Source organism: Arthrobotrys flagrans, assembly GCF_004000055.1.
Source record: "Arthrobotrys flagrans strain CBS H-5679 chromosome Unknown unitig_1, whole genome shotgun sequence".
NCBI classification, from domain to species: domain Eukaryota; kingdom Fungi; phylum Ascomycota; class Orbiliomycetes; order Orbiliales; family Orbiliaceae; genus Arthrobotrys; species Arthrobotrys flagrans.
In genome coordinates this window covers 5,389,086-5,414,054 of record NW_027137556.1, presented here as the reverse complement: position 1 = coordinate 5,414,054, position 24,969 = coordinate 5,389,086, and the positions used below count along the sequence as shown (strand labels likewise).

Genomic DNA, 24,969 nt, shown 5'->3' with positions numbered 1-24,969 from the left:
GCTCTGATAGGAAGTGTGGTTAAATGCTTCTTAGCATTGGTCCAATATATTTTTAAACCCCAGACCGGCAGTCCTATGCTATCATCAATGGCCTCCGATTGTTGGCTTAGCCGAGGAGAAGTAGATGTGTATATACAGTATATATTGTCTAAAAAAGAAACGCCCAGAGAGACAAAGAAATCCCGCTAATCCCGCTAACTCTGACTATATTGGAACGATCCGCTGGACATTTCATCCCACGCTCAACATGTTACCTTTCCTTTTCACCAACGCCAGTTGCATCCCCAGAGGTGCTGCCATGAAGAATATCTGAGGAGATTCGAAGCATATTTTTTGCTGCCGACTTGAGTGCATCGACCGTCGACTGTTTAGTAGCAGCCGGGAGAGCTGCTCGGAGAGGGTCGACGTCTATCTTAACGAACAAACTGCTGAACAAAAATTGCTCCCCTCCGGTGTCATACAAAGGCAGATGCCGAAACCCTACATATTTATTAGTAAACCGGTCTACAGCATCGAAGGCAGGAACGCTTACCTTGTGCAGCATTGACTAACTTTAGACAGTAGCTAGCCTTCAATGTCCTATCCCCATTCCCATCATCATTATAGACGACAAAACGGAGAAAAACCAAACTCTCAAAACGGGTCTCAACACTAAAAGTAAGACGCTCATTCCATGTAGGTGCGAATAAATTTCCTTTTACTGTTTTTGTTCTACGTCTCTGGGGGGCACCAAGGCCAGACATTCCCCCAGAGCCACTCTTATCAATACCGCCATTCGCCGTGACCAATCCCCGCGCCTTATCGTCCGCACTAAAAACCTCGATCTCAACATACGAATCAAGACAGTCACGATCCTTGCCGACCCTCGGTAATTGCTGTGCTGAAATAATCTCCACGGAAAAGCTAACCAGCTTGCGGGCCAGCTTCGCGGCAGCGTTGTCATGGTACAGGGAATCAAGAGTAAGCCTATTACTTCGTAGTTCCGAGGGCTTGAGGACGTACCCTACCCGGTCAGATACCGAAGCAAACATGGCATCATTCAACTGTACGCCAGTGTCATAAGTTTGCCAGTTCAACGCTACCATCTGAACACCCCGGCGCCAAAATGTGAGCGGGTCAAAATTCCGGGATGTAACGCGCCATCCTGAAGGGTACACCCTCATAAGATACCGCAGATTATGTTTCTCTAACTGAGCCTTTTTTTCTTTGTCTTTACAGAGACTGATGAAGGTTCTTTCAGCAAGAGAAAACACATGGTTAAAACTTTTGCTCTCTAGAATGAAGTTAGCATGAATACGAAACAATCCTTTCTGGAGTATTTCTTACCTGGGAGTGAAAAGTTTTTAAACTTTTGTCCTCGTGTATAGACCCCAAGCTCTCCGAGCTCCTTTGCGATTTTACTGATTGTCCGTGGGGCCTTTCGAAGTTTATCATTTTGGTGACTCCCACTTGATGTTGTACCTAGCTCATCACTCTCCTCTGTAGAGTTGCTACTGCTTGCCGTAGTTACCGTCGCCGGATCTTTGTGTCCTCTACCCTTCACTGCTGGGAGCATCGAGGATGACCCATGCATTATATCGGATATTTCGGAGTTGAATAGAATCAGGTCGTCATGACCCTTGACTTTAACCAGAATCTTATTTTTCAATTCCTGCGGCGAGGGCAAAGTCATCGAGTTTGAAATCAATGGAGCAACCACTAGCCTGTCGCCCAACATTGCCCTGAGTGTTTCCGCCATGATGATCTGTTGCTCAACTCCACAATGCACCTCCAGCGAAAGGATAACAGGATACTGACTGGCCACAAACGCATATTTCCCTATGGTTTTGACAACGTCCGAGAATAATACTTTGGATGTTAGGGTTCGTCCGTGGGTGACAACTGGTTTCCCGTCATCGCCATCCCAGCAGTCGATCTCCACACAACGGCAGCCACGCTGGAGTGTTCGAATATACCCTTCAATCGATGATTCCCCTGCAACCTGGCGTTCTAACAGATAGGTATTGTGGGAGCTCGAAATGAAATACTCGTTTAGAGGCTTATCAAGGCGGATTTCTGAGTCTGTTGATAATTTTAGAGGAGAGTTATATATCGGAGATTGTAGATAGTCGGTAAACCCCAAGAGTGATATCCGTTTACGTTCCAGTGCCTCTCCGGTCTTCTCGCTTGCGTTCCACGACCGTTTAACAAGCTTTTGGAAAATCGCCGAGATTCGTTGCTCGTCTTGCTCGCTCGACTCCTTTTGAACTTCTTTTAGGAATTTGCGAAACTCATCCTCTCGCATCCCCCCCTTCGGATCTTCAACGGCGCTCTCCCAGATACGATGTATATCAGTTCGTTCCTTTAATATTCTCACAAAACTTTGGAATTGTTCGAATGTTAAAAAGCCAGTCTTATCCACATCCGCACGGTCAAATCGAGCGCGAAGGTACTGTTTGGAGCAGTTAACCTGCAACCGTCGGCATAGTCGCTCCACTTCTTCAAAGGAAAGTTTCTCGTCCTTCTTATCTGATGTAGCAGAAGTCGTTTGACTCGATATCTCACGTTTCCAATGGGTGCCCAAAACCTTGTCACCTTGAGTCGCGATTCCTGCCATTAGTGCCGTTCTGTAGTTCAGTAAAGCTTCCAGCGTTTGTGTCCAGAGTTGAAATAGTTCCCCCGTAGGAGCAACGAGATGAAGAGTTCTAAGTCGGCCGTTTTCAATATGTTCTGAATAGATTATGGTAATCCAGCGATCTTCAAACTCGGAAGTAACCTGGAAGCATTCACGATAGTTCCTCGCATTTTCCCCTGTCCTGATTTCTTTAACGTCATCCAAGTAAAACCTAGCCGACGGCTTCAGTGGATCCCAGGTGACCCGAGCCGTATTGCCTTCCAAAACAAAATACCCTAGAGTTTTTTTCCTTTTCGTTACACGAGTCATCGGTGTGCCCGTTTGCAACAGCATCGGTATTTCCGGTGGCCCCTCATCTGGTGGTATAGTTTCCAACAGATCTACTAGGCTGCTGGATCTACGATGGTGTAGCTCGCCAGGAGCTTCGGCAGGTAGGTTCGACGATGCATATTCGTTCGAATCCTTGTCGGAGAGGAAAGGATCTGGCTCGCTCGCGTTACTGCTACTTCGGTGTCTCATAATAACCGGTCCGTGAGTCTCGTCACGTTCGTGTACGGAGCCTGAACGGCGTCTTGAGAGTTTATTAGCAGCACCGCGAGAGAGCCTGCGAATGATATTCGGTCTCGAGGAGCCGTTGGAGCTTAAGACATCGCTCACAGCACTCGTGCCAGGCGGAAGAGATAGAGTCGAAAACACAGGGGCAGAGTATGTCCGAGGCCGTAAGGGCTCAACAGACGCATTTGACGTCAATGATATTGGAGGTGTGTTGACAGACGGCGCTTGACTTCGAGGTTTCTCCTTTTGTTTCTCCTTTTGTTTCTCTTGAACAGGCTTGTCGGTTGATATGGCGGCCGATGACACGGCAACGCCCTGTTGCTGCGTATTCGGCGGGAATCGCGGAGATCCGATGATCATTGACGCACGAGGAGTTGACATGTGCATCTCCATGGTGGGATATCCACCTCGCACGTTCTTATTTCCTTTTTTGGTAATTTAGGCTTCAGGACAATCTACCTAGGTGCTTAGATATCAATCAATTGCTTGGATTGGTCCAGAACGCGTTTGATGTTGAGGAGGCTTGAGAAGTGATAGCGACAGTTATAGGAACAGTAACGACTGGCGTTGAGGGTACTACACAAAGATTGTTAGCATGATCTATAACATGAACATCACGGGGTATTAATTGAATAAATTCCAGTATTTCTCATCAAGTACCTTGCTAGTATGTTACTTAAACACAATTATGATATCAGCCGAGTTGTCGGAGGAATTTGGTGTTGCAGATTGTTATTTATAGTGTAGTGGCAATTCGACCAGATTTGATTTGCGGAGTAGGGTATTAGATATAGAATTGAAAGGTGATAATATGAAATAAAGCCAATTGAAAGTAATAATTGACAAGAGCGAAGGAGGAAGCGTCCGGGGGAGTAGCAGCTTTGGACTGCGAACTAAGCTTAGGTTTAGAAAACCAGGCCCAAGTCGGCTTGTTGAACACCTCGAATATGAATATAGAAACAACTGGTGGAGCTAGCCACAACCCTCTCTCTCACTTGAGGTGAGAGTCCGCCGCGTCTGAGACGGGGCGTTGGGTATGAAGCATGTTGGTTATTCTTCTGGGAAGAATGAGGCCTAGGTCGCGGCGTGCTATCAGGTAGCAGGTATACAGGATCTATATATACCATTGCAAGTACAAGTATCCTCCTGTGTGACAGATGCTATTAGTGTGAACCGGAAGGGGTACTACATATAGTCATCCGTCCCTATGAGGCAATCCCTCATCCATCCCGAACCAAGTCGGCCGCGAATCACGATGCACAGTCGACAAACCAGAGCTAACTCTTTTTTCGAATTGATAATCAACGATCTCAGCTCGAGCTAAGCTCGTCACAGTCAGCAGAAAGGTAGTTGCATATAATTCCGAGAATGCTACAGGGGGGGGGCTGGACGTGCCGAAAAGCAGACGACACGACCAAGACCAAGAGAAAAGGAAAGAGGTGGTGTGAGCATGCAAACGACCCCACGCCAGCGCCAGAGGCAACAGAAAGGACCGAATATCTTAAGGAAACTAAACCGTTTTAATCTCAACCGAACCAAACGGATTGAATCCAGACAATTGCCCTGGCCTTGCAAAACGAACCTCCCCTTCCTGTCCTTCTCGAACATTACGTGGAAAGGCAGACCCTAAGGCGCCTCGGAATGGGAGACCGAGGGAATTGACATCGAATTAGGATGGTTGGGATCTTTGATACAACAACGGCATCATGATCCTGATGGAGCATTGTAACGTTCAGCCCCCCGCCACACCTGTCCTTTCATCAGCCGCCTTTTGTCTGGGGACAACATGTAAGTACCAAGTCTTAATTTGCATACTTCTTACAGACCCCCATATTTCAGATATACATGTGCTTAAGTACTTACATAGTTCTCAATCTCGCGCATCATACATATGTATGGTGACTCAGAGCAATGTGATTATGAGAATTGTTGGAGTATCTGGCATTTCTTTGCGGGGCATCCACTCGAAATTCAAGCCCGTGGCACTTCATGCTAGGGAACCCGTGGCTGACGAGTGCGCCAAGCGAACCAAATCCCATCGTATCTCGATGCATTTCGAATGGTGAATTCAGCTGCCGCTTGTGATCACTCGTCGGCGTGCCGTGCTACCGAGACAGTCAACAAAAGCTTAAGCAGAGCCAGGCCGCGGAACATAAGCACACTATTTATCAAAGGTGCAGAGGCACAAATGGAGATTCCCGTGACCACAGTTAACTCGTTTCGATGAATTTGAAAACATTTTTTATGTTTTCTTAAGTCCAAAAGTGTCCTAGGCCAATAACCTCAGTAGTTTCCTTGGCTCTGAACAGGACATAGTTAGTACACCAGCGCAAACCCTCAAAGTTTCTGCCGAGGTTACGGCAAAACCTCCTGTTTGCACACCTGGAGCGCGAGAACATCCGCGGTCAGGAATTCGTAATATAATCGCTTTGGGTACAAAGTATGTACTTAAGTATTTAGTGATTCATGAATTAAGAAGACAATCATCGTCACGTCGAAAATCCCCTCAACGTCCAGATCCGGCGTCAAGATATCACTTGCATTTTGACTATCCCATGGCTTTCCCTATAACTGCCGTTCTCTTTGATATTGGGGGCGTTGTGGTAATATGCTGAACTTCCTCTACCAGCTACCTGCTCCCTGTGCAGACCTGCTTAAGCCTGAGCTGACAATGGTGCCCCAATCAAAAGGTACGGTCGCCGCTCCTCGCAAGTAAGCAGCCCTTGGGGATTATTCATGAAACGCACTTCGCACTGCGCGTGGATGGGCAAATGATTAACGGTTCAATGGATCTCCACCAGTCGAGGCCTATGAAACCAAAAACAAGATTCCCCTAGGCTACATTAACTGGAATATCTACCATGGTGGTCCGAATTCAGCCTGGAAAAGGCTGGAGAGAAACGAAATCAGAATGGACGATACTTTTTTCGAAGGATTTCAGGCTGAGCTCAATGAGCCAAATATGTGGGCACGATACCATGGAGAGAAGGGCTTGATGCCGCCACCCGTACCTCAGATAGATGGGAAGTGGCTTTTTTGGGATATGATGAGGTGAGTTTTTTGTTCCTTTAAGCAGAATTCGTATATGGTGGATCTAGTGGAACTTAACCGGTGACGCATTCCATGATCATGATTGGTAGGGTTTCTCGAGAATACAACCCGTCCATCGTGAACGCAATCGAAAAATTACGACGGATAGGAAAGTATAAAATCGGTGCCTTGACGAACAACTATGTTTTCCCAGAAGACCATCCATATCGAGATGATGGGAGCACCAAGGCTCTCTTCGATATTTATATCGCAAGTGTAGAGGTGGGCATGAGGAAACCGGAACATCGGTAAGCACCATGTAGCAGACAAAAACAGAGAAAGAGGAAAGAAAAATAAATTCTTTGGTTAACGTCGTATCTCTACGGAGTAGTATTTTTGAATATGCCATCAGAGCCATGGGTGTTGAGAACCCTTCTCAAATCGTTTTTTTGGATGACCTCGGTGGGAACCTGCGGGCGGCTAGGGAAATGGGCTTGAGAACGATCAAGGTCCCACTCCATGATACTGAAAATGCGGTTCGGCAGCTTGAGGACATGCTAGGCGAGGATCTTTCGCTGTCACCATCATCGAAATTATAATTGTGAGCTGATTTAGAATTGAATGCATGCATGCATGAGGTCCCAGCAAGTTGAAAAACTCAAAAAGAGGTCGACCCGGTGTCTCAGGTGGCGGGGCGATTTCGTTCAAGGGCGGATAAGCCAATTAGGCGGTTCGTATGTGCTACTGATACGCTAAGTCGTTCAATGGATATATATTATATTAGGTTCTCTCCAAGAGCTTAATGGTATGACATTGCTTTTCCCTGGGGCGTACTGCAAAGTAAACCTACATTTAAGTGCCATTATAGCCAGACACAGGGAAATTCGAATGTTCCTTCCAGAAAGAGATGTGGCTCAGTAGCGTGAAAGTACTCCGTACATACTGCTACAGAGGACAAAAGTAGGTTAATGTGTGTGGTGCCTATTGTAAGGAAGTATTTGTACGAACGCCGACATGCATACAAGCCTGTGGGTCTTCAAGGGATGAATTCGCACATAGACAACATGAGACGACACAACTACATTCTGGGGGATGCATGTAGAGGTACATACGTATATTGTGGGTAATACATCATCTCTTGACGACATGGGAGCCTGGGGAATCATGAACAGATGCAGCTAGCTAGTTTTCTAAAGAGCTCGGTAGAAAATATCGAAGGTCTCGGCTTTCTTTTTCGCCCATTCATTCACCCGAGCACAGTACATATCTATGTTAAGTATGGATGTCTTCATCAGTCCCTACGGAATATTTTTTCCCCTTCCCCAATGCTTCCTTTTTTCTTTTTCCTTCTCGTTTAAAGCCCTAAAATGCTCGTTTGAAGCGAGGATCCTGGATCCTAGCACCCCGGAACCAATCAATGGAGATGTCTTCGGAGTCCATGTTGGCCGCACATGCAGGAGCGGTCATGCTCGGATGTACCAAATCTGTCAGGCAAACTCGAGAATGGAGCCACTAAGAAAGTTTCCAACTGTGAAAGCTGCTGTCTTGATTCCATGCTTCTGGGTCATGAAACTGTCCGGGGACCCGAGCAACTGTTTCACAGCCAATCACGGCGACGACGCCTGCAAGTTGCAGTGGGGACACCCATCGTTTTGGAAAGGCTCGGTTTGAAAATTGACGGAGCCAGACTTGGAGGATTTGGATTTAGTAGGTGATGCATGTATGTACTTTTATGTACATATATGTACGAGAAAGCTGCTTCTCGTCGGGATGGTATGCAGCAAAATGTATCATTTGTGAAAGCGCCAGTGTTTTGACGAAAGAACACTAGTGGCAGCCTTCCCCAGGCAAATCCTTCGATGAATGCCAGCATTAAGAGTCGAAGTTAAGGTTAAGCTTCTTAGCTTGCGTTCCGCAGCCCTGCTGATTCATGCGTTTCTTTTTCTCTCTCTTTTCTTTCCTTCCTTCTTTCTTTTTTTTTCCACTGGCGTTCGGATGGTTGTCTCAGTACCTAGTATGTAAGTAAGTTACTTGCATACTCTGTAAGAAAGGAAGTACATATGTACACGGTACTATGTAATACCGGTACATGACACCCCTGCTAGTGCAATGGAGATTCCTCTTACACAAAAGGCTCCTGCTTGTAACATACGTACTTCTTACTTACCTACTGATGTCTACCTGGGTAAAAGAAGTTCTGCAGGGAGGCGCAGTGGATCACAATGGCTTGATTTCTTGCTCATTCCCAATAACTTTTCTATTTCGACCCTTACTCGAAATTGTATTAGAAGCTAGTGCTTGCACAAGTACATATTATGCCCTTACTTACATAACGGGTACTGGTTCTTGCTCTCTAGTTTCCCTCTTCCGCTTTTGCTTCCCCTCCCCATCCTACTTAATATAGACCTTCCCTCCTCTCCACCCCGACAAACTCGCAATCAGACTTTTGACCTTTCGATATTGACGACTTCCGTATACACTCCTCAAAGCGATTGACCCAATACCTATCGACTACAAACGGGGAAAATAACCACTTGCCAATCAATATACACATATAGCACCAACTTTGTTGGCTATAGGAGAGATGGTGTCGATACCGTTTCGATACGAAGAAACAGCATATGAATTCTCGTCTGTAGAACCGAAATATGTTTATACAGACGTTTGTTCGGGCTATACTTTCAACCAAGCCCCTCTTCCAAAGCCTTGTTTGCATACATTCCCAATCGATTTCGGGCCTTTCTCGGACATCTATTCGAGCTGTACAGGAGTAACAACGGATGGATACTATCTCGCCGACCATCAGATAATCCAGGAACAATATGCAAGCGGTTACGCTTATGACACAGCTGCGACAACGTATATGGCAAAGTATCATGCCATGGAATACGAGTTCAATACGGGGCTCCCAAATAACCCCGGATTCCTTCCCAACTTTGCAACTGAATATTCATCATCTAATTGCGGCACCGACGCCCCATCTTACCCCCAAACTGCTTGGTCACCATCGGAGCCTTCTGTGGCGTCCCTCTCACCTCCGTATGACACCCAGTGGGAAGAAAAGGACTTTGCTGCTGGGTTTGAATATCCCTTGGGCAACGGGACCGACGAAGTACTACAGGGGCTCGGACTATATGACTGTCCAGAGCTTGCAACTGATCATGAGTCCCTTGAGGAGCCCTATGCAAGCTACCCCAGTTCAGGGAGGGGTCTGAAGCTTGAAGAAAGTTTCGAGTTTAAAGAAGAATACTCAGATGACGAAGACGAAGAGGACGAAGAGGACGAAGAGGAGTGTGACGAAGACTAATACCACCCCGATGTTCCTGGGTAGCTCCCACTTCCTCCTATTTTCCTTTTTTCCTTTCTGGTTTATTCCAACCTCCTTTTCGTTTTCCAAGCATTTCAGCGAGATTTGGATTTCTCCGATGCTTCGAGCCGTCATTCGAGCACAAGTTTTCCCTGGTTTCTTTGTTAAGGAGTTAACATGTGCAACAAAAAGTTGATTATTTGTCGGTTGCGAGATACCCCGTTTTTTTAAATATAGATATCATGTTCTTTTCTGTCGTTATATGTTTGCATCTCATGGAGTTAAAGTGGCGGATTTTTTCATTTTGTTCTTTCTATCATTCGTTCATCGGAGTCCATCGATTGATTCAGTATTTTCGTAATGGCAATCAGTTCGTCCCTGTCGCTTTAGAGTCTTCCATTTCTTCCCAAGAGAACCTACTCTTGTCAAATAAAACCCCCACAAGGATCTCGGCCTCTCTCGTGCCGTCATTACATGGTTTGTAGGATCGCGATGTGTATAATATATATTGTTTTATTTGAAGTAGGGGGTTGGGTCTTGATCGTCCGGTTTCGAATGGTCCGATGTTGTGGGCGCTTACAAGATATCCTTCTTTTTCGCCGTCCGAGTGTATTGATTCAGTCGCCACTCTGTATCCGCATCGCGATTATCCGCCGTGCCTAATCTAATCTCGAATAGCTGCAAGGTTTTTAATATAACTTTCTAAAGATTGAGGTTCGATTTTGGAATACCCACCTTCATCTCCATTCTTGGTCCAACCTCTGCAAGTTCAACAGTTTTAGGCCCTGTTTTAACGTAAACGTGATGGCGGACACTTATGTAATCGCCTTCTGTCAGGGCAAATGTTACAACCCTTGCACTATCCTTCTTGACACCCGGAGGGAATAAATGCTTGAGGATTGTCACAACCCTTTTACCGAGAGGCGTGGAGAATCCCTCAAAAACCAGGTGTGGATAAGCTTCGGAAACAGTGCCCCGGGCCGAATTATCGATGTCGTGTCTTAAAACGACGTTATGCAAGGAAAACATAGCAGTAGGCCCATGCGGGAAATGCGAAACTGTCAAGGCGGTGGGGACACCTCTGTGCTCATGAAGAAGCAACAAGTCCGAAATTGAGGTTGCCAAACAGGAGCCAGCCAACTGAGGCAATACCGTGTTACCGCGATTGAGCCTTATTGAGGTCGGAAATAGTAATCTAATTTCCTAAATGGAGGCCAAAGGTTAGTGAAAACAGACATATTTCGAACGGGCATCCAAGTAGTGCATGTCATACCTTAGCAAATTGCATGAGACGACTGCTTGGATCCCTACTGGTCGTAATCAAGAGCTTTGGTTCTGCCACCCCGCTAAGGGCAGCGTATTCATCGTCGACTAGAGATTCCTCATCCTGTTGCCCGGCCTCTCTTGACTCGTCGAATTTGAAGTCTTTGCGAAGTTGTTCATCATTGGCGACGTCCCTCGAGAGAGGCTTGCCGGATGCGAGGGACGCCCTTAGCTTAGAACGACGGTCAGCAACCGCGGCATCTTGAACAGCAAGCTGTTTCCGATAGAGATATTCCCTCCGTTGGCGAGCAGTTCTTCGAATCATTGTTTTTGTATAGGTATTTGTCGACTTTGTTGAAAGATCTTTTTTCTTGTTTCTGGTCGTTGTTTGTCGCAAACAAAAATTATTTGCTTGGGTCATTTAGCTTGGCGTTTATACTAGCCAAATCAGATTAGATCTTTAGATTAGATTGATCGATTAGATAAGATATTGCTACACGTGATTAAAGTTAGGGCTTGCCCACAAAACAACATTTACCCACACTAAATTTGCAAACACTAGTTATTCTATGATCTTTGAAGATTCAGTGCTGTCCCTACCATCACCAGCATCCACCAAAATCCAAACTATAGCCACGACGTAGAGCTTACAACAGCTACATCTCAGACAAAATGGTAGGTCACTGAATTCTCACACAGATGTTCTCGCTCTCCCTGTTGAAGCCTTGGTGCTGACTTTTCGTAGCCTTTCACAAAACTTGTCAAGAACTCTGCCTACTACAGGTGTGTTTTGGTGTCCCCTAACCGCATGTCTCCCTTCCGAGAGGAAGAGAGGGCGAGGGACTATTCGGTCAAAGTTCCATAAGGGTTCTTTCCCTTGTGCCTGGATTGTCCCGCCTTCTTCTCGCCTCTATCGGATCAGACACACCAGCGTAGTCTGTGCGTAAGAAGGAATCGACGTAAAACTGACTCTCCCACCTCCACGTCATAGCCGTTTCCAGACGAAATATCGTCGACGACGTGAAGGAAAGACCGATTACTATGCTCGTAAGAGGTTGATCACCCAAGCCAAGAACAAATATGCCGCTCCAAAATACCGCCTTGTCGTTCGATGTAAGTCCAAAATCGCAACATCTTAGAAACGGAATTGGGTTGCTAATTCTTATTTAAATTTACAGTCACCAACCGAGACATTATCTGCCAGATCATCAAGTCTGAGCTTACTGGCGATAAAGTCTTCGCGGCTGCTTATGCTCATGAATTGAAGAGATATGGCATCAACCATGGCCTGACCAACTGGGCTGCTGCATATGCCACCGGTCTTCTCGTCGCCCGCCGCGCCTTGAAGAAGCTCAAACTCGACGAAACTTTCGCTGGCGTTGAGGATGTTAGTGGTGAATTCACTCTCACCGAAGCTGCTGAAGGCGACGATGGTGAAAGCCGTCGCCCATTCAAGTGCTTCTTGGATGTCGGTCTCGCCAGGACTTCCACCGGTGCTCGTGTTTTCGGTGCCATGAAGGGAGCCTCCGATGGTGGCCTTTACATCCCTCATTCTCCTAGTCGTTTCCCCGGTTATGACATTGAAACCAAGGAACTCGATCCTGAGACTCTCAGGAAGTACATCTTTGGTGGCCACGTTGCCGAGTACATGGAGACACTCGCGGACGACGATGAAGAGAGATACAAGTCGCAATTCCAGAAGTATATCGACGACGATATTGAAGCTGACGGATTGGAGGACCTGTACACCGAGGCACACGCCAAGATTCGTGAAGATCCCTTCCTCGAAGATCCTGACAAGGATACCAAGACTGCCGAACACTGGAAGGCCGAGAGCTTGAAGTACAAGAAGAAGAAGCTGACAAGGGAAGAGAAGGCGGAGAATGTCAAGGCCAAGATTGCGGAGATCAAAGCCGCACAGTAATCTCTTCTTCGGCCCTAAAAAAAGTGTTCCTTTCCTTCTCATGTTCATATATTCCATCGAGAATTCGAAAAACACTCTAGTGAATCATTTGCGATTCTGTGGGAGCTGTTTCCTTCTACTGTTTTACCAATAGGCTCCATACCTACGGCGTCCCGGTGTGTCTTTAATATTGTATTCTAATGTCTACGAACGATGATTCAATTACTGATCATTCGTGCGATTCGAAAGGTCCTAACCGACAGCGTTCCCAACTCTAAAATGATCATTATATTACATAATTCGTTACCAATAAACCGTGAAAACCGCCCGCCAAAAAAAAAAAACTCCAAATGCTCTTTAAAATGACTAGCGGTTGCGAAGCCTTGAGGCCAGCTTGGGCTCCGTAAAATCGGCCCTAGTGGTCGCTAGTTTGCACCCCTCGGTGTTTTCTTAGAATCCTTCTTTGCTTTTGCGTCGAGCTTAGCCTTTTTCTTTTTCTCGGCAACCTTTTCTTCGTTTTTACGCTTTAAATTCGCGAGTTCTTCTTCGGTCTTCGGGATAACTTTAAAAAAGCCCTCCAGCCGTGCTATAAAACAATTAGCCATCCATTGGTTCGGTTCCTTTGAAGGGATTTCGAAGAGCCTTACACTGCTGAGCGGTTGTTTGATTTTTTGATAATCTCGCTGCACCACTTCTGACGCGGTCTTCGTTGAAGCCTTTATCCCCGACTAGGAACTTTACAAGCCCCTCTGTATCCGGCGCATCCCATTTGAAATCGCATTCATCTGCTGGTGTGACCTCGGGATTCATCAATAACTCCCGAGCATCCTGATAAGGAAAATACTCCGGGACCTTATATTTGTCCTTGTCTAAGTTTTCGATAACGTTCTCGATTGACTTGTGCTGGCGAATCAGTTTCAAAGCAGTGGTAGGGCCGATCTTGGGTATCGTATCGCAGTAATCGCACCCAAGGAGAATACAAAGGTCAATGAACTGTGCCCTAGTCATGTCAAGACCCGCTATGACTCTGTCTAAATGAATCTCTTGAATAGGTTGTTTCCGTTGCTCGCTAAAGGTCAAATGGCGGAGCAAGATCGGCGTTTCGAAACAAAGGGTATCCATATCTTCAGATGCAGCGGCATAAACCTAGACGGAGAAAATGACACAGTCAGCAAGATGTGAAAGTGGAAACAACTGTAAAAGAGACATTCTTTTATTTTTATTTTTCCTTCTAGGAGCAAAACATACCTTTCCTGCCTTGGCTAAAATAGCACACTGTGCTTCAGCCTCACAGGGCGCGTCAAGGTAAGGTATTCCCATAAGCTTCAATAGCATCTTGCACTCTTCATTATGTTCTCTCGTGACTCTAACTGTTCTTCGAGAGAATTTTTCAATCTCTTCGGCAGTACCAACTTCTTTAGCCTCCTCGTGGGCCTCCTGGGCCTCGAATTTTCGAGCCGTACGCTTTGCGAGCTCGCCCGACTTCAGAGTCGGTGGCTTGCCATCGAAGACGTAGAGTGGTTTGATACCGTTATCGACCATTCGTAATGTGCGGTAGAACATCCCCATAAGATGAGATGTTGTTTCTCCGGTTTCGGACGTGAGAACCTGGCCCTCGGATCTGACAGCAATGAGGAAGCTGTAGATACTCATCGAAGCATCCTGGTAATGTTAGATATCTGGTCTGTGAAGGTGTAACCGCGATTTACTTACGATTGCGACCTTGCGACCGAAGTGGTTCTTGATCTCGCCATTCTTGATGGCATCGGGCGCTGCCTCTGAGATAACCTGGTAAAGCTCTAGGACCAAATTAGCTCGAAACCATAAGCTAGTTAATATCACGACAAAGAACGAATTCGTACGTTTAATTCCCATCCTTGGAATCAAGTGTAGTGGAAGAAGAAAAATATAGTAGTATCGGTAAAAGGGTTTGTCGTTGGTGACTATCTCTCGTGTGGTTGATGGCGCGTGTTATGGTGACGACTTAATTGCCCACGACGCGACTGTTAAATTCCCGCTGGCTAGCGACTTACTATTCTGCCGCGGTCAACCCACCCGCCAATTAGCCCGAGATCTCGGTGGCGGCAGATTTCCGGCGCCCCACTAAGCCCTCGCCGAGGCCCATCTGCACGGTTTCTTTAAGTTCCATCCACAGTGCATGTATAAAAGTATCAATTTGCTGCCCCTCGCGGTCTACTCTTCTTCATCTATTTTCTCTTGGCAATCGATGGGCAAATTATTCTATAACGACAACATATACCTACTTGGAAGTACTTAATTAAATTAGCTTAAGTATGAAGCATATAAGCTTAGGTATATAAAGGACTAACATTTACCACCCGGCCGGGACTGTCTTCAGAACACCTGAATCGCCAAATACATCTACCTCTTCAAGATGTTCCGAACCGTCGTTCGCTCGCATATCCGTTTGGCGAAGCACTTACAGCCAAGTTCTCTCCGCACGGAAAGTCAATGGCTCAGAACTCAGTGTCGGGCGGCTTCGACATTTGACTATAAAGATCCTTTGCAGCTCCGTAATTTATTGGAAGACGAAGAGATCGCAATCGCGTCCACTGCAAAAGAGTATTCGCAGCAGAAGTTGCTCCCCCGAGTACTAGGTGAGCACCAGAGAGCCTCTGCATCAACCTGATCAATATCCCGTATTCCCTCCCAGGACATCTCAGCCAACAACTGTGAACTCTGGCTGGAAATTTAGCCAATGGGGAGGTGTATATAGCTAACTTATGATGGGTCTTATCCATGGTCAGCTGCATATCGGGATGAAAACTTCGACAAGAGTATTCTCAAGGAAATGGGCGAGGCAGGCTTTCTTGGTGCAACAATCACAGGATATGGTTGCGCCGGTGTAAGCGATGTCGCTATGGGGGTATGGTGTAGAGCCCACCCCAGAATCGATATATATAGCTAGTCTTGCTTCTTCTTCTTTCGCCCGAAGTGTTTCAATACGGCGCTAACAGATATGAGACAACAGTTGATAACAAAAGAGGTTGAAAGGCACGTCATAAAATATGTTCATCCACTCCGTTCATAACTAGGTATGCTAATAAGCTGCAATGTTGCAAAAGATGATATAGGGTAGATAGCGGATACCGGAGCGCGTTGTCTGTCCAAAGCTCCTTGTCAATGGGGGCAATTCATGATTTTGGAACTGAGGAACTCAAAGAACAGTTTTTGCCCAAGATGGCAAAAGGAACCGTAGTCGGATGCTTTGGGTTGACAGAACGTGAGGCCTATACGAGTGATATGGCTCCCATACTTGATAACTTCACTAACCACACACATTAATATTTCTAGCAAACCATGGCTCTGATCCGGGATCGTAAGCTCCCCAATATACCATTGATGACAAGTTACCTTTGTCCCCGATTCTCTAAAATGTGTTACGCATTAGGATGGAAACCACAGCAAGAGTTGATCCCAATCGTGAGGGAATGTACTTGCTTTCAGGTTCAAAAACCTGGATTACCAATTCGCCCATAGGTCTGTTGGTCCATACATTGCATGATTTAGATCGAACTAGAATTAAGGAGGAAGCTCTAATGTCGTTTTTAACCCCGAACAGCTGATGTTCTTATCGTCTGGGCTAAGCTTGACGGCAAAATCCGAGGGTTTCTTGTTGAGAGAGATAGATGCCCTCCTGGCACTCTGGAAACACCTGCAATCAAGAATAAAACAGGGCTTCGGGCGTCAATCACCGGGATGATCCACATGGACAACGTGCCTGTGCCGAAAGAATTCATGTTTCCAGATGTTGAGGGGCTCAGAGGGCCATTCGCTTGCCTTAATAATGCTCGATATGGAATTGCTTGGGGGACTATGGGGGCATTGGAGGATTGTATCGAAAGGGCCCGCGAATATTCATTGTCGCGGAAACAATTCAAGGGTAACCCGTTGGCGAAGTACCAGCTGATTCAGAAGAAGCTGGCCGATGCAGTAACCGATGCGACATTCGGGCTTTTGGCGTAAGCGACCCCAATGATGGAATACATCATACGAATAGAATATATTAATCCTAGGCCGGTGATGGCGAAATTATAATTATAGGTGCGTCCAAGTCGGGAGACTTAAGGAGCAGGGGCTCCTAGTCCCTGAGATGATATCCATGATCAAGCGACAGAATTGCGACCGATCGTTGGCTCATGCGAGACAGTGAGTAAGAACGGCCGTTCCCAACTTAAGAACACCGACGGCTAATACAAAAAAATGATTTATTTACCCAGTCTGCAAGAGATTTTCGGAGGAAATGCGGTGGCAGACGAGTATCATATAGGACGGCATGTAGCCAATTTATTCGTAGCGCAGACTTACGAGGGACAGAGTGATATCCACAGCCGTAAGTACTTACTTAATTACCCAACATACACATCTTTATTCCCAGGGCTAGATCGATATCTCGACTCGAGTCTAGCCCTAGCCCTAGCTTGATTTGATATGCATTAGATATGATCAGTAGGACTATACTAACGTAGGCTTTGGTATGCATGAAGTGATACTGGGGAGAGCCATTACTGGAGTCCAGGCGTTCTGCTAATGGCCTCCGGAGACGTACTTGTACTATCAAGTCATCTAGCTTCTAATATAATACAATTATAAATTTACTTACTTACCTACCTAAGTACCCACCTACTTAAGTACGTAAGTATATATAAAGTAAGTACTTAGGTATATAGAATATAAAAATATGATTGACCAGGTGATGCTTAATAAAATATTAATATGTGTTGCGTTGGATAAAAATGAAATGCGTTGTGTTTGTCGGATGTTCATTGCCTTCTTCGGCCTTCGACAGAACAAAAGTAGGATTGCTGCTGCCAACCAACCAACCGATCCCGAGCCTCTTTCTTCCTCCTCCTCCCCTCCCTCTTCTTCCCGTCATCATACTCCCGCTCGACATTTTATACCGACCACAACTCTAAGGCACCACCTGCACAGCATCATCGTCATCATTGTAATCTAGGGCTCACTCCTCTGCTCTTACATCTGCCATGTATGTCCCCACTTCTGGATCGAGCTCTCACATCAGAGATCAGGGCCTGACAGCTTCCTGACCTGACCCACACGATCTCGTTACTTTTTCACCCACTTGCTTTCCTACCCACCTCTCTTTACCCCTAGAAAGCTAACCACTTCACCCTCCACGGTCTTATTTTTCTGGTAGACCTTCGTGTAGATTTTAGTGCTTTCCCTCGTCTCCCGCCTTGTAAAAAAGGCCTCCATACAAAAAACAAATCAGATATGGCTCTTAAACGCATTAACAAGGAACTCACGGATCTTGGACGGTATGTGAACCACTTGCCCAATATTCGCAGCTAACTCTCGCCCCCACCCATACACGGTAACATCGCATTTCTTGTATTGTTTCCTTGGCTGACTTGAACCCGCTTCTCTAAAGTGACCCGCCCTCCTCTTGCAGCGCTGGTCCCATCGGTGATGATCTGGTAAGTTACAAATTAATAAGAAATTCTTCTGCTGAAATCATGGCCCGGTTGAGAATCAATATGATTCCTGGCTATGGCTGCTTCTCACTCTCTCTTTCAAAGACTTTCCCCAGCTAACCATCCGATCTGTCTTTTAGTTCCACTGGCAAGCAACAATAATGGGCCCTGTAAGACTTCGATTATCGGTACCCAAACACAAACCCATCCGGAGCTGACCCAATATTCTAAATAGGCCGATAGCCCTTATGCTTCCGGTGTCTTTTTCCTTGCCATCACTTTCCCGACCGATTATCCCTTCAAGCCTCCAAAGGTTAACTTCACAACTCGTATCTACCACCCAAATATCAACTCTAACGGAAGCATCTGTCTTGATATTCTCCGTGACCAATGGTCGCCCGCATTGACCATCTCAAAGGGTACGCCTTTTTCTTTGCTTCGTTCCATTGCTAGTACGATAATCTAACATTGTGGGTGGGGGTGGCCGCCAGTTCTTCTATCCATATGCTCAATGCTCACGGATCCGAACCCGGATGATCCTCTCGTACCAGAGATTGCTCATGTTTACAAGACCGACAGAGCTAGATATGAAGCGACTGCTAGGGAATGGACCCGAAAGTACGCTATCTAGAACGACCCATGATGTCAATTTAAAGACCTCGGCACAATCATTCAGGCGGCGTTCTTTCCAGTGTCTTCTCTCCTTTCTTGTGTATCTCCTGTCTTAACGAGATCTTGTACTGTTAATTCACAGGCCTACGGATACAGCCAGACTGTTGATTTCTTTATTCTGCTTTGCGTGTTCCCACGCTATGCTTAAGCGTAAAATTCGCGACAAAACAGGGAAATGGACTCGTATTGTTCCGGAAATACTCTATGTATACACTTTGTTTTCTGACCGACCCTTCCCGCGACTTTCACGTATACCATTGATTCTGAAACCTCAGCGTACTTGGACTCGTTTTACTTATCTATATCTTAAGTCTGCATGTGTGTGTGTGTGTGTGTGTGTGTGTGAAAAGAGAATACCTATTAGGTACTTAAGTGCTTACTCGAGGAGTTAGATATTCCTTCAATGGGATCCGCTGGTTCTATAATATATCTCTCCCGACGAATCCCAGACCTACAGCCGGGATGCATCGAAACAGGTTACATCTCAGGCAAATATCTACTTAAATATTTAGGTACTAAGTACTTACTTATTAAGCAATTCGATCACGGCATAGAATTAATCCTGAGCTAGATGACAAAGCCAACGCCGTAAAAGAATGCAGTGATGGATTCGTACTTTAATCCACCAAGCCCAAGGCGACAGGCCAGATCACACACAACAACATGCATTAACCACCGACCATCTCTAAGCTTCGGCTGTTTCAGCAGGCGTAGATAAGTATAGTATTTACATACTTGGGTATCCACACATGCGTCTGGGACATCTTGCACGGTGACATATTGAGCCCGTCAATGCCGTCGCCTGTCGAGCTTCCTGTGCAGAGCGATTCCTTGAGTTTGCATCTAACATCTGTATGCCAGTCTTCTGCATAAACCACAGCGGCATGGGTGTGGATCACAATCAATATTGACGATTCTGTCTTCATACATACGACATTCAGCACTTGTGAGATACTACTTTCTACCTATTTCCCTATGGCTTAAATCCCCCCACGGGCATCTTGCTTACAGACTTACGTTTACTAGCTTTAACAGTACAATCTCAGCCGTTCGAGGTGAACCATGCAACTATGTCGTCATCACCCAACTCTCGGTCCTCGTCCCCAGCGCCTTCCTTGGTGTCTTTTCTCTCCAATTCTGTAATCAGAACCTTGCAGCGGTTATCTTCTGAGGTTACCGGTGAGGATGAATTCAATAGCCACCGTCGGGATACCCAGAACGGCGATAAGAATCATCCATACCCTCGGTCAAATGCGCCAAGAACACCCCCGAGACAACCATCTCCCTACTTGCCTCCAGCCTTGTCGTCTCTTATCCTTACGTCCTCCAGCGCTAAACCACTGCTCACAAAGGCGATAGCAGAAGAGATAAGGCTTTTAATACCGGCCCGGTTACAATTGCATGAGACATGGACACTAATGTACAGCCTCGAAGAACATGGTGTAAGCCTATCAACATTATATCAGAGGCTCGGAAAGGGTGCCTTTGTTTTCGTCGTTCAAGATGCCAGTGATGGTATTTTTGGTGCATTCGCGAATGAGTCTATACAACCGTCTGCAGGAAGATACTACGGGACCGGGGAATGCTTTCTATGGAAAGCATCTACACTGTCGAGTAGTAGCGCTTCATCGTTGTCCATTTCGAACCAGGTTTCCAATAGATCCTCCGATAACATTCGCTTCAAAGCATTTCCATATAGCGGGGTGAACGACTATATGATTCTGTGTGACCGCGATTTCATATCCTTTGGCGGAGGGTAAGTATGTTCCTGTACCGTCTGCTTATGGTATTATTTGGCTAACCATCCCCTGCTATAGCGATGGCCACTATGGCCTGTGGGTTGACAGTAATTTGGATTCTGGTGTTTCATCTACCTGCCCAACGTTTGGAAACGAACCGCTGTCTGAAGAAGGAGACAAGTTCACCATCCTGGGAGTTGAAGTCTGGCGGGTAGGCCCTCCAGGATGACCACCCAACCAACTGCTACGGTCCAGACCTCATAGATATTACAGTAAAATGGACGGCATTAGTCTGCTATTTAGCAAGGGGAAATGTGCAGGTTCAAGACAACATTTTTTTTTGTTTGTATAAGCTGTTAAAAATTACAACGTGGTATCTTTTCTGTGGAAATTCCGAAAATCTAATGTTGAAATTTATACTAGAAGTAACTATGAGAAATATACGCCAACTTAAACGCCAACTGGATTAAAGGAGACCGTCGGAACAGGAGACGGGAGGTTAGATGGCACCCCGTGAATTGAGATTAGATCGACCAATAAAGATGATTACATAACAACCTACGGATGAATTGCTACGTTAGCTTCGGCTATCTGATTTAGGGCGTTAGGGGGTGAGGGAGTCTTACGCATTCTTGCTCCTTTTGCGGGGGCGGGAGCCACTCGTAGTCTTCAAACCGCTTCTTTCCACTTGCGCTGTTGCCCGAGATAGTCGGGGACTTGGGTGGCATAGAGTCTGCACGTTGGGGTTTGATGGGAGAAGGCGGAGAAACGGTGTCTGGTTTCGTTTGGGATGTTTGTGGTTGAACAGGAGGGAAGGGGTTTTGCTGAGTTGGGGCCTGTGGAGCAGGCGTTGGCGCAGGCGCAGGCGTGGGTTTGGACTGTTGGGTTGTGGGGAAAGAGGTTTGTACCGGAGGCTTGGGAGTCGGGGTCGGGCGTGGGCCTGATGGACTAGCAACAACCTGCGGCTGTGGAGTGAACGATTGTTTTCTCCCTTTATCACCTGGAATGGTTGGTTTTGGGGTTGGCTTTTCGACTTTCGGAGCAGGTAGTGGCGCTTCGAAACCTGGATATGGTATATTCCCAATCAAGGCGCCTCGACCTTGACCATGAGGGCGTAGGGGTTGGCTGGTGGGGAACGACGGCTTATTAGGATTTGGGACTGAGAAGGCAGATGCCGGTCTCTGAACCGGCCCACCTCGCCCGCCCTGCGCGGGATATGTGCCAGCAGGAACAAGAACTCCGGCAGGAACAGCAGTTTGAGGGCGTGCCATAGGGCCTAGATGAGGGGCTGCAGATACTGGCCGATTTGAAGGCCCTATAGCACTTGACGGCCGGCCGGGACCGGCTCCAAAATTACCTGCCGTCGGGCTTATCGGATAAGGAGTGATAGAACTCGTTCTGAGCGGGGGTGCTGCACCAGGTTCCGTCACGAAAGGTTGTATACCCCCTGTGGCGGGGTTTATGAAACCGGGCGTGGAAGAACGGATTGCATTGTTATTAATGTGAGGAAATTGAGGCTGAGGCGTCCCGGCGGATGGTATCACTGGATTGGGCATATCTACGGCTGTTGATGTCGGTCTGTTTGGTATGCGCACCGACCGGCTGGCCCGAATTCTTGGTAGCGCCACCCGCTCGTGGTCATTGCGGGATAGCGTCCTGGATCTCGATATTCCGTCCAGGCGGCCTTTGGCGTCTTTGTTGCCGTGCGCAGCAGCCTAAGAGCAGCAGACTTAGCTTGCGAGAACTCGAGAGGAATTTCTGTACAAAATCCTACCTTGTTATACCAATTTCTAGCTTCCGCCAAATCGACGGGAACTTGCATTCCGATTTCGTAGAAGTAACCTATATACGCGGAAATTAGACCTAGCCTGAGTTCCGGAATTGCTGTTGCTTACCCATAGCAAACTCCGCCGTCGGGAGCCCACTCTTCGCTGCTTGTTTGGCATACTTAAACGCCAGTTCTTCGTTTTTACCAAAAACCCCTTCGTGTCCGCAAAGAAACCATTTGCTGATGGCCATATCGGCCTCAGGTTCACCTTGTCTCGAAGCTAAGGCATTGTAGTGTAGAGATAGAGCCGGATCGAATGGGCACCCAAGTTGGCATAGCTCATACGCCTGGGCCATTTTGACCTGAGCTTTTGCGAATCCTAGAAACGCAGCCTTTTCGATCATTACCTTCGCTTGATTGATGTCCAAGCTGAGAAAGATCTCGGGGATCGAAAGGCCCGGGAGATCTCTACCCAGCATCAAGCCGTAAACGTATGCTCCCTGCGGTGCATTTTCATCCGCTGTTTCCGCAGCCTGCCTGACGAGCATTATGCCACGGTTGTAATCTTGAGTCTGGCCATGTTGACCCAGCAGTGTCATCATACCAAGCCGCTTTGACAAAGTGTTAGCTTGGAAGTGCACAAGCACGTTAAACGAAAAAATTGAGGAGATGACGAACGTAGTTAGAGGCAGAATCATTAAGAGCCGCTCCTTGGGTGTAGTGTTTGATAGCCTTCATAGGCTCATTTGAGTTTTCGAACTGCATCCCCATTCTGTACTCCGCTCTAGCATAGCCCCGCTCGGCAGCCCGGGAATAACATCGGAATGCCTCTCTTCGGTCCACCCTGAAGCCCAATTTCCCAAATTCCAGCCACGTGCCTTTCATAAACTCTGCTTTTGGGTGATGTTGCTCTGCAAGAAAGTTGACGATGTTGAGGGCGTCGTTTCTAAGCTGGTATTCTACGGCAGGGGTCTGTGGCCGACCATCTTCTGAGGTTCTGGCGAGGTACTGCAATGATGTATCTACAAAGTTTAGAGAATCCTGGGCCCATGCCAACTGGGTGTCGGGATCATCAGATGCTAAAACTGCTAGTCTTGCGGATTCCAAGTACCGTTCTTTCTCATCATCTGTTGGGGGGATATTTGGGCCTGGATTATCGAGCTTCGGAAACGGGGTCCACGAAGGCTCTTCAAATAGATCACGGTGGGTTGGAGCTTCGACAGGTGCTGGATGTTGGTTACCGAGCTGCGTCGTAGCATTGCTCTCCATTGTTCCAATCGAGTCCGCAATGTTTGTAGGGACCTCGGGCATAAGCCTATCGCAGATATTAGCTCCATTATATTGCTGGCAATGACTTATATAGGATTGTGTCACACCTCTGAGGTGCTGGGGATATTAGCTCGGGAGCTGGCATCGTCCAGTCGTCATCTTTCCCAGGAATGAAAGTAGCGCTCATGCTCGGCATCACCGGGAGGCCGGACTGATCCAGGCCGCCACTGTACGGAACGGATTGGTGATAGTCTATCGAACCGGCGCATTAAATAGTTAGCATCTCGAACCGCGGTAATTGACAGGCGGGAGTAGGTAGGTGAGTTAAGTAAGTAAGTATGGATGGATGTACTTTGTGGCTGGTCCTGGTAACCACCAGCTTGCCCTCCCAAGTTTTGGTCATAGCCGTAGTTATTGTGGCCTTGAGGACCATAAGAGCCGTAGCCCTGGGACATGGCGGCCACGAAGTGTACTGTGTAGGCGACGTAAGCGAAGCTTTGGGGATCACGACGGTGGTGGTTGTCTTTGACGTGGGGTCGTGTGGGATCTCGGGCACGGTTTCAGACCCGTTTCGAAACAGGGTTGGGTAGTGGACGGGGTTTGGTTCTTGTTTCGGAGGAACGTGTGGTCGCTCAGGAGATTAAGATTATAGATACATGTTCGGTCGAGTAGGTTTAAGAGCGCTTAAACTTGGGATTGAGGGGAGTTATATCCTTCGTCCTGTTACCTAGTTAACTGGATTCTATCCGTGTATAAAGGTGTGGGAGCTTGAAGGGGCCTCGGAGGGGCTTGGCAGTGTTGCGATGGTTGTGTGACGGGGTTTCTATTAATACGGGGCAGCCTTGCCTTGCCCGCACTTGGGAGTAAGTACACAGTGCAGGACGCCCGACCAAAGATTTGGAAACACTTCCTTCCAGTGCTTACTATCGAGGATGTACTCAGGGAGTTATAGACAGGGGGGGTAATTAAGTCCCGTCCGCCTGTGCTGACAGCAGCGCCTGAGTGCTTACGCATGTGTACAGAGTACACACACAGATCCACATGCGCCAGGCACTGGCACAGCAGTAGGGCGCGTGGGCCAGCATATACAGAGACTTATATATCTTCAGCGCCTATATATAACTAATGAGTACTTGAGTCCTCACTTCTGTATATGGCACGGCATTGGCATTGGCACAGCACAGGATGGCATGGCATGCCCCCCGGGCATGTTTTTTTAAATCTGTCGATTGTCGAGATACTCGGCATAATACAATATCCCGATACGTCGATATCTCGATATCGTATCGATATAAACTAGGCATCTACTTAAAGTACTCACTCAAACAAGAGCTCTAGTCTAAATAAGTACTAGTCAGTAGGAAATATGTCAAGTCCAAGTCAAACTATCAAC

The 24,969-nt window shown here is 47.0% G+C and overlaps 10 protein-coding genes across 10 annotated transcripts; 6 read left to right on the top strand and 4 right to left on the bottom strand.

Moving 5' to 3' along the window:
• Positions 1–250: 250 nt before the first annotated feature.
• Positions 251–3,562, bottom strand: DFL_009590 (uncharacterized protein; the record flags this gene model as incomplete). The annotated part of the gene is made up of 3 exons (XM_067639501.1): positions 251–480; positions 533–1,273; positions 1,327–3,562. 3 exons carry the CDS (start codon positions 3,560–3,562, stop codon positions 251–253), a joined length of 3,207 nt encoding a protein of 1,068 aa, XP_067487285.1.
• Positions 3,563–5,724: 2,162 nt separating this feature from the next.
• Positions 5,725–6,798, top strand: DFL_009589 (uncharacterized protein; the record flags this gene model as incomplete). Its single annotated transcript, XM_067639499.1, has 5 exons — positions 5,725–5,772; positions 5,860–5,881; positions 5,971–6,220; positions 6,310–6,507; positions 6,591–6,798. The coding sequence occupies 5 exons, from the start codon at positions 5,725–5,727 to the stop codon at positions 6,796–6,798; spliced, it is 726 nt and encodes a 241-aa protein (XP_067487284.1).
• Positions 6,799–9,080: 2,282 nt separating this feature from the next.
• Positions 9,081–9,506, top strand: DFL_009588 (uncharacterized protein; the record flags this gene model as incomplete). Its single annotated transcript, XM_067639498.1, has 1 exon — positions 9,081–9,506. One exon carries the CDS (start codon positions 9,081–9,083, stop codon positions 9,504–9,506), a length of 426 nt encoding a protein of 141 aa, XP_067487283.1.
• A 576-nt stretch (positions 9,507–10,082) lies between these two features.
• Positions 10,083–11,094, bottom strand: DFL_009587 (uncharacterized protein; the record flags this gene model as incomplete). Its single annotated transcript, XM_067639497.1, has 3 exons — positions 10,083–10,184; positions 10,242–10,709; positions 10,780–11,094. The coding sequence occupies 3 exons, from the start codon at positions 11,092–11,094 to the stop codon at positions 10,083–10,085; spliced, it is 885 nt and encodes a 294-aa protein (XP_067487282.1).
• Positions 11,095–11,441: 347 nt separating this feature from the next.
• Positions 11,442–12,693, top strand: DFL_009586 (60S ribosomal protein uL18; the record flags this gene model as incomplete). Its single annotated transcript, XM_067639496.1, has 4 exons — positions 11,442–11,444; positions 11,515–11,552; positions 11,761–11,882; positions 11,948–12,693. The coding sequence occupies 4 exons, from the start codon at positions 11,442–11,444 to the stop codon at positions 12,691–12,693; spliced, it is 909 nt and encodes a 302-aa protein (XP_067487281.1).
• A 404-nt stretch (positions 12,694–13,097) lies between these two features.
• Positions 13,098–14,547, bottom strand: DFL_009585 (uncharacterized protein; the record flags this gene model as incomplete). The annotated part of the gene is made up of 5 exons (XM_067639495.1): positions 13,098–13,258; positions 13,320–13,818; positions 13,921–14,334; positions 14,386–14,471; positions 14,535–14,547. 5 exons carry the CDS (start codon positions 14,545–14,547, stop codon positions 13,098–13,100), a joined length of 1,173 nt encoding a protein of 390 aa, XP_067487280.1.
• Positions 14,548–15,067: 520 nt separating this feature from the next.
• Positions 15,068–17,224, top strand: DFL_009584 (uncharacterized protein; the record flags this gene model as incomplete). The annotated part of the gene is made up of 10 exons (XM_067639494.1): positions 15,068–15,290; positions 15,441–15,559; positions 15,665–15,687; positions 15,768–15,916; positions 15,988–16,012; positions 16,085–16,173; positions 16,256–16,655; positions 16,738–16,842; positions 16,914–17,026; positions 17,181–17,224. The coding sequence occupies 10 exons, from the start codon at positions 15,068–15,070 to the stop codon at positions 17,222–17,224; spliced, it is 1,290 nt and encodes a 429-aa protein (XP_067487279.1).
• Positions 17,225–17,452: 228 nt separating this feature from the next.
• DFL_009583 (uncharacterized protein) lies at positions 17,453–18,759 on the top strand (the record flags this gene model as incomplete). The annotated part of the gene is made up of 7 exons (XM_067639493.1): positions 17,453–17,489; positions 17,651–17,680; positions 17,852–17,972; positions 18,086–18,131; positions 18,269–18,298; positions 18,364–18,547; positions 18,620–18,759. The coding sequence occupies 7 exons, from the start codon at positions 17,453–17,455 to the stop codon at positions 18,757–18,759; spliced, it is 588 nt and encodes a 195-aa protein (XP_067487278.1).
• An 833-nt stretch (positions 18,760–19,592) lies between these two features.
• Positions 19,593–20,768, top strand: DFL_009582 (uncharacterized protein; the record flags this gene model as incomplete). Its single annotated transcript, XM_067639492.1, has 4 exons — positions 19,593–19,635; positions 19,681–19,746; positions 19,827–20,556; positions 20,618–20,768. The coding sequence occupies 4 exons, from the start codon at positions 19,593–19,595 to the stop codon at positions 20,766–20,768; spliced, it is 990 nt and encodes a 329-aa protein (XP_067487277.1).
• Positions 20,769–21,085: 317 nt separating this feature from the next.
• DFL_009581 (uncharacterized protein) lies at positions 21,086–24,031 on the bottom strand (the record flags this gene model as incomplete). Its single annotated transcript, XM_067639491.1, has 7 exons — positions 21,086–21,097; positions 21,166–22,254; positions 22,314–22,381; positions 22,435–22,918; positions 22,986–23,622; positions 23,684–23,828; positions 23,929–24,031. The coding sequence occupies 7 exons, from the start codon at positions 24,029–24,031 to the stop codon at positions 21,086–21,088; spliced, it is 2,538 nt and encodes an 845-aa protein (XP_067487276.1).
• Between the last annotated feature and the right edge of the window lie 938 nt (positions 24,032–24,969).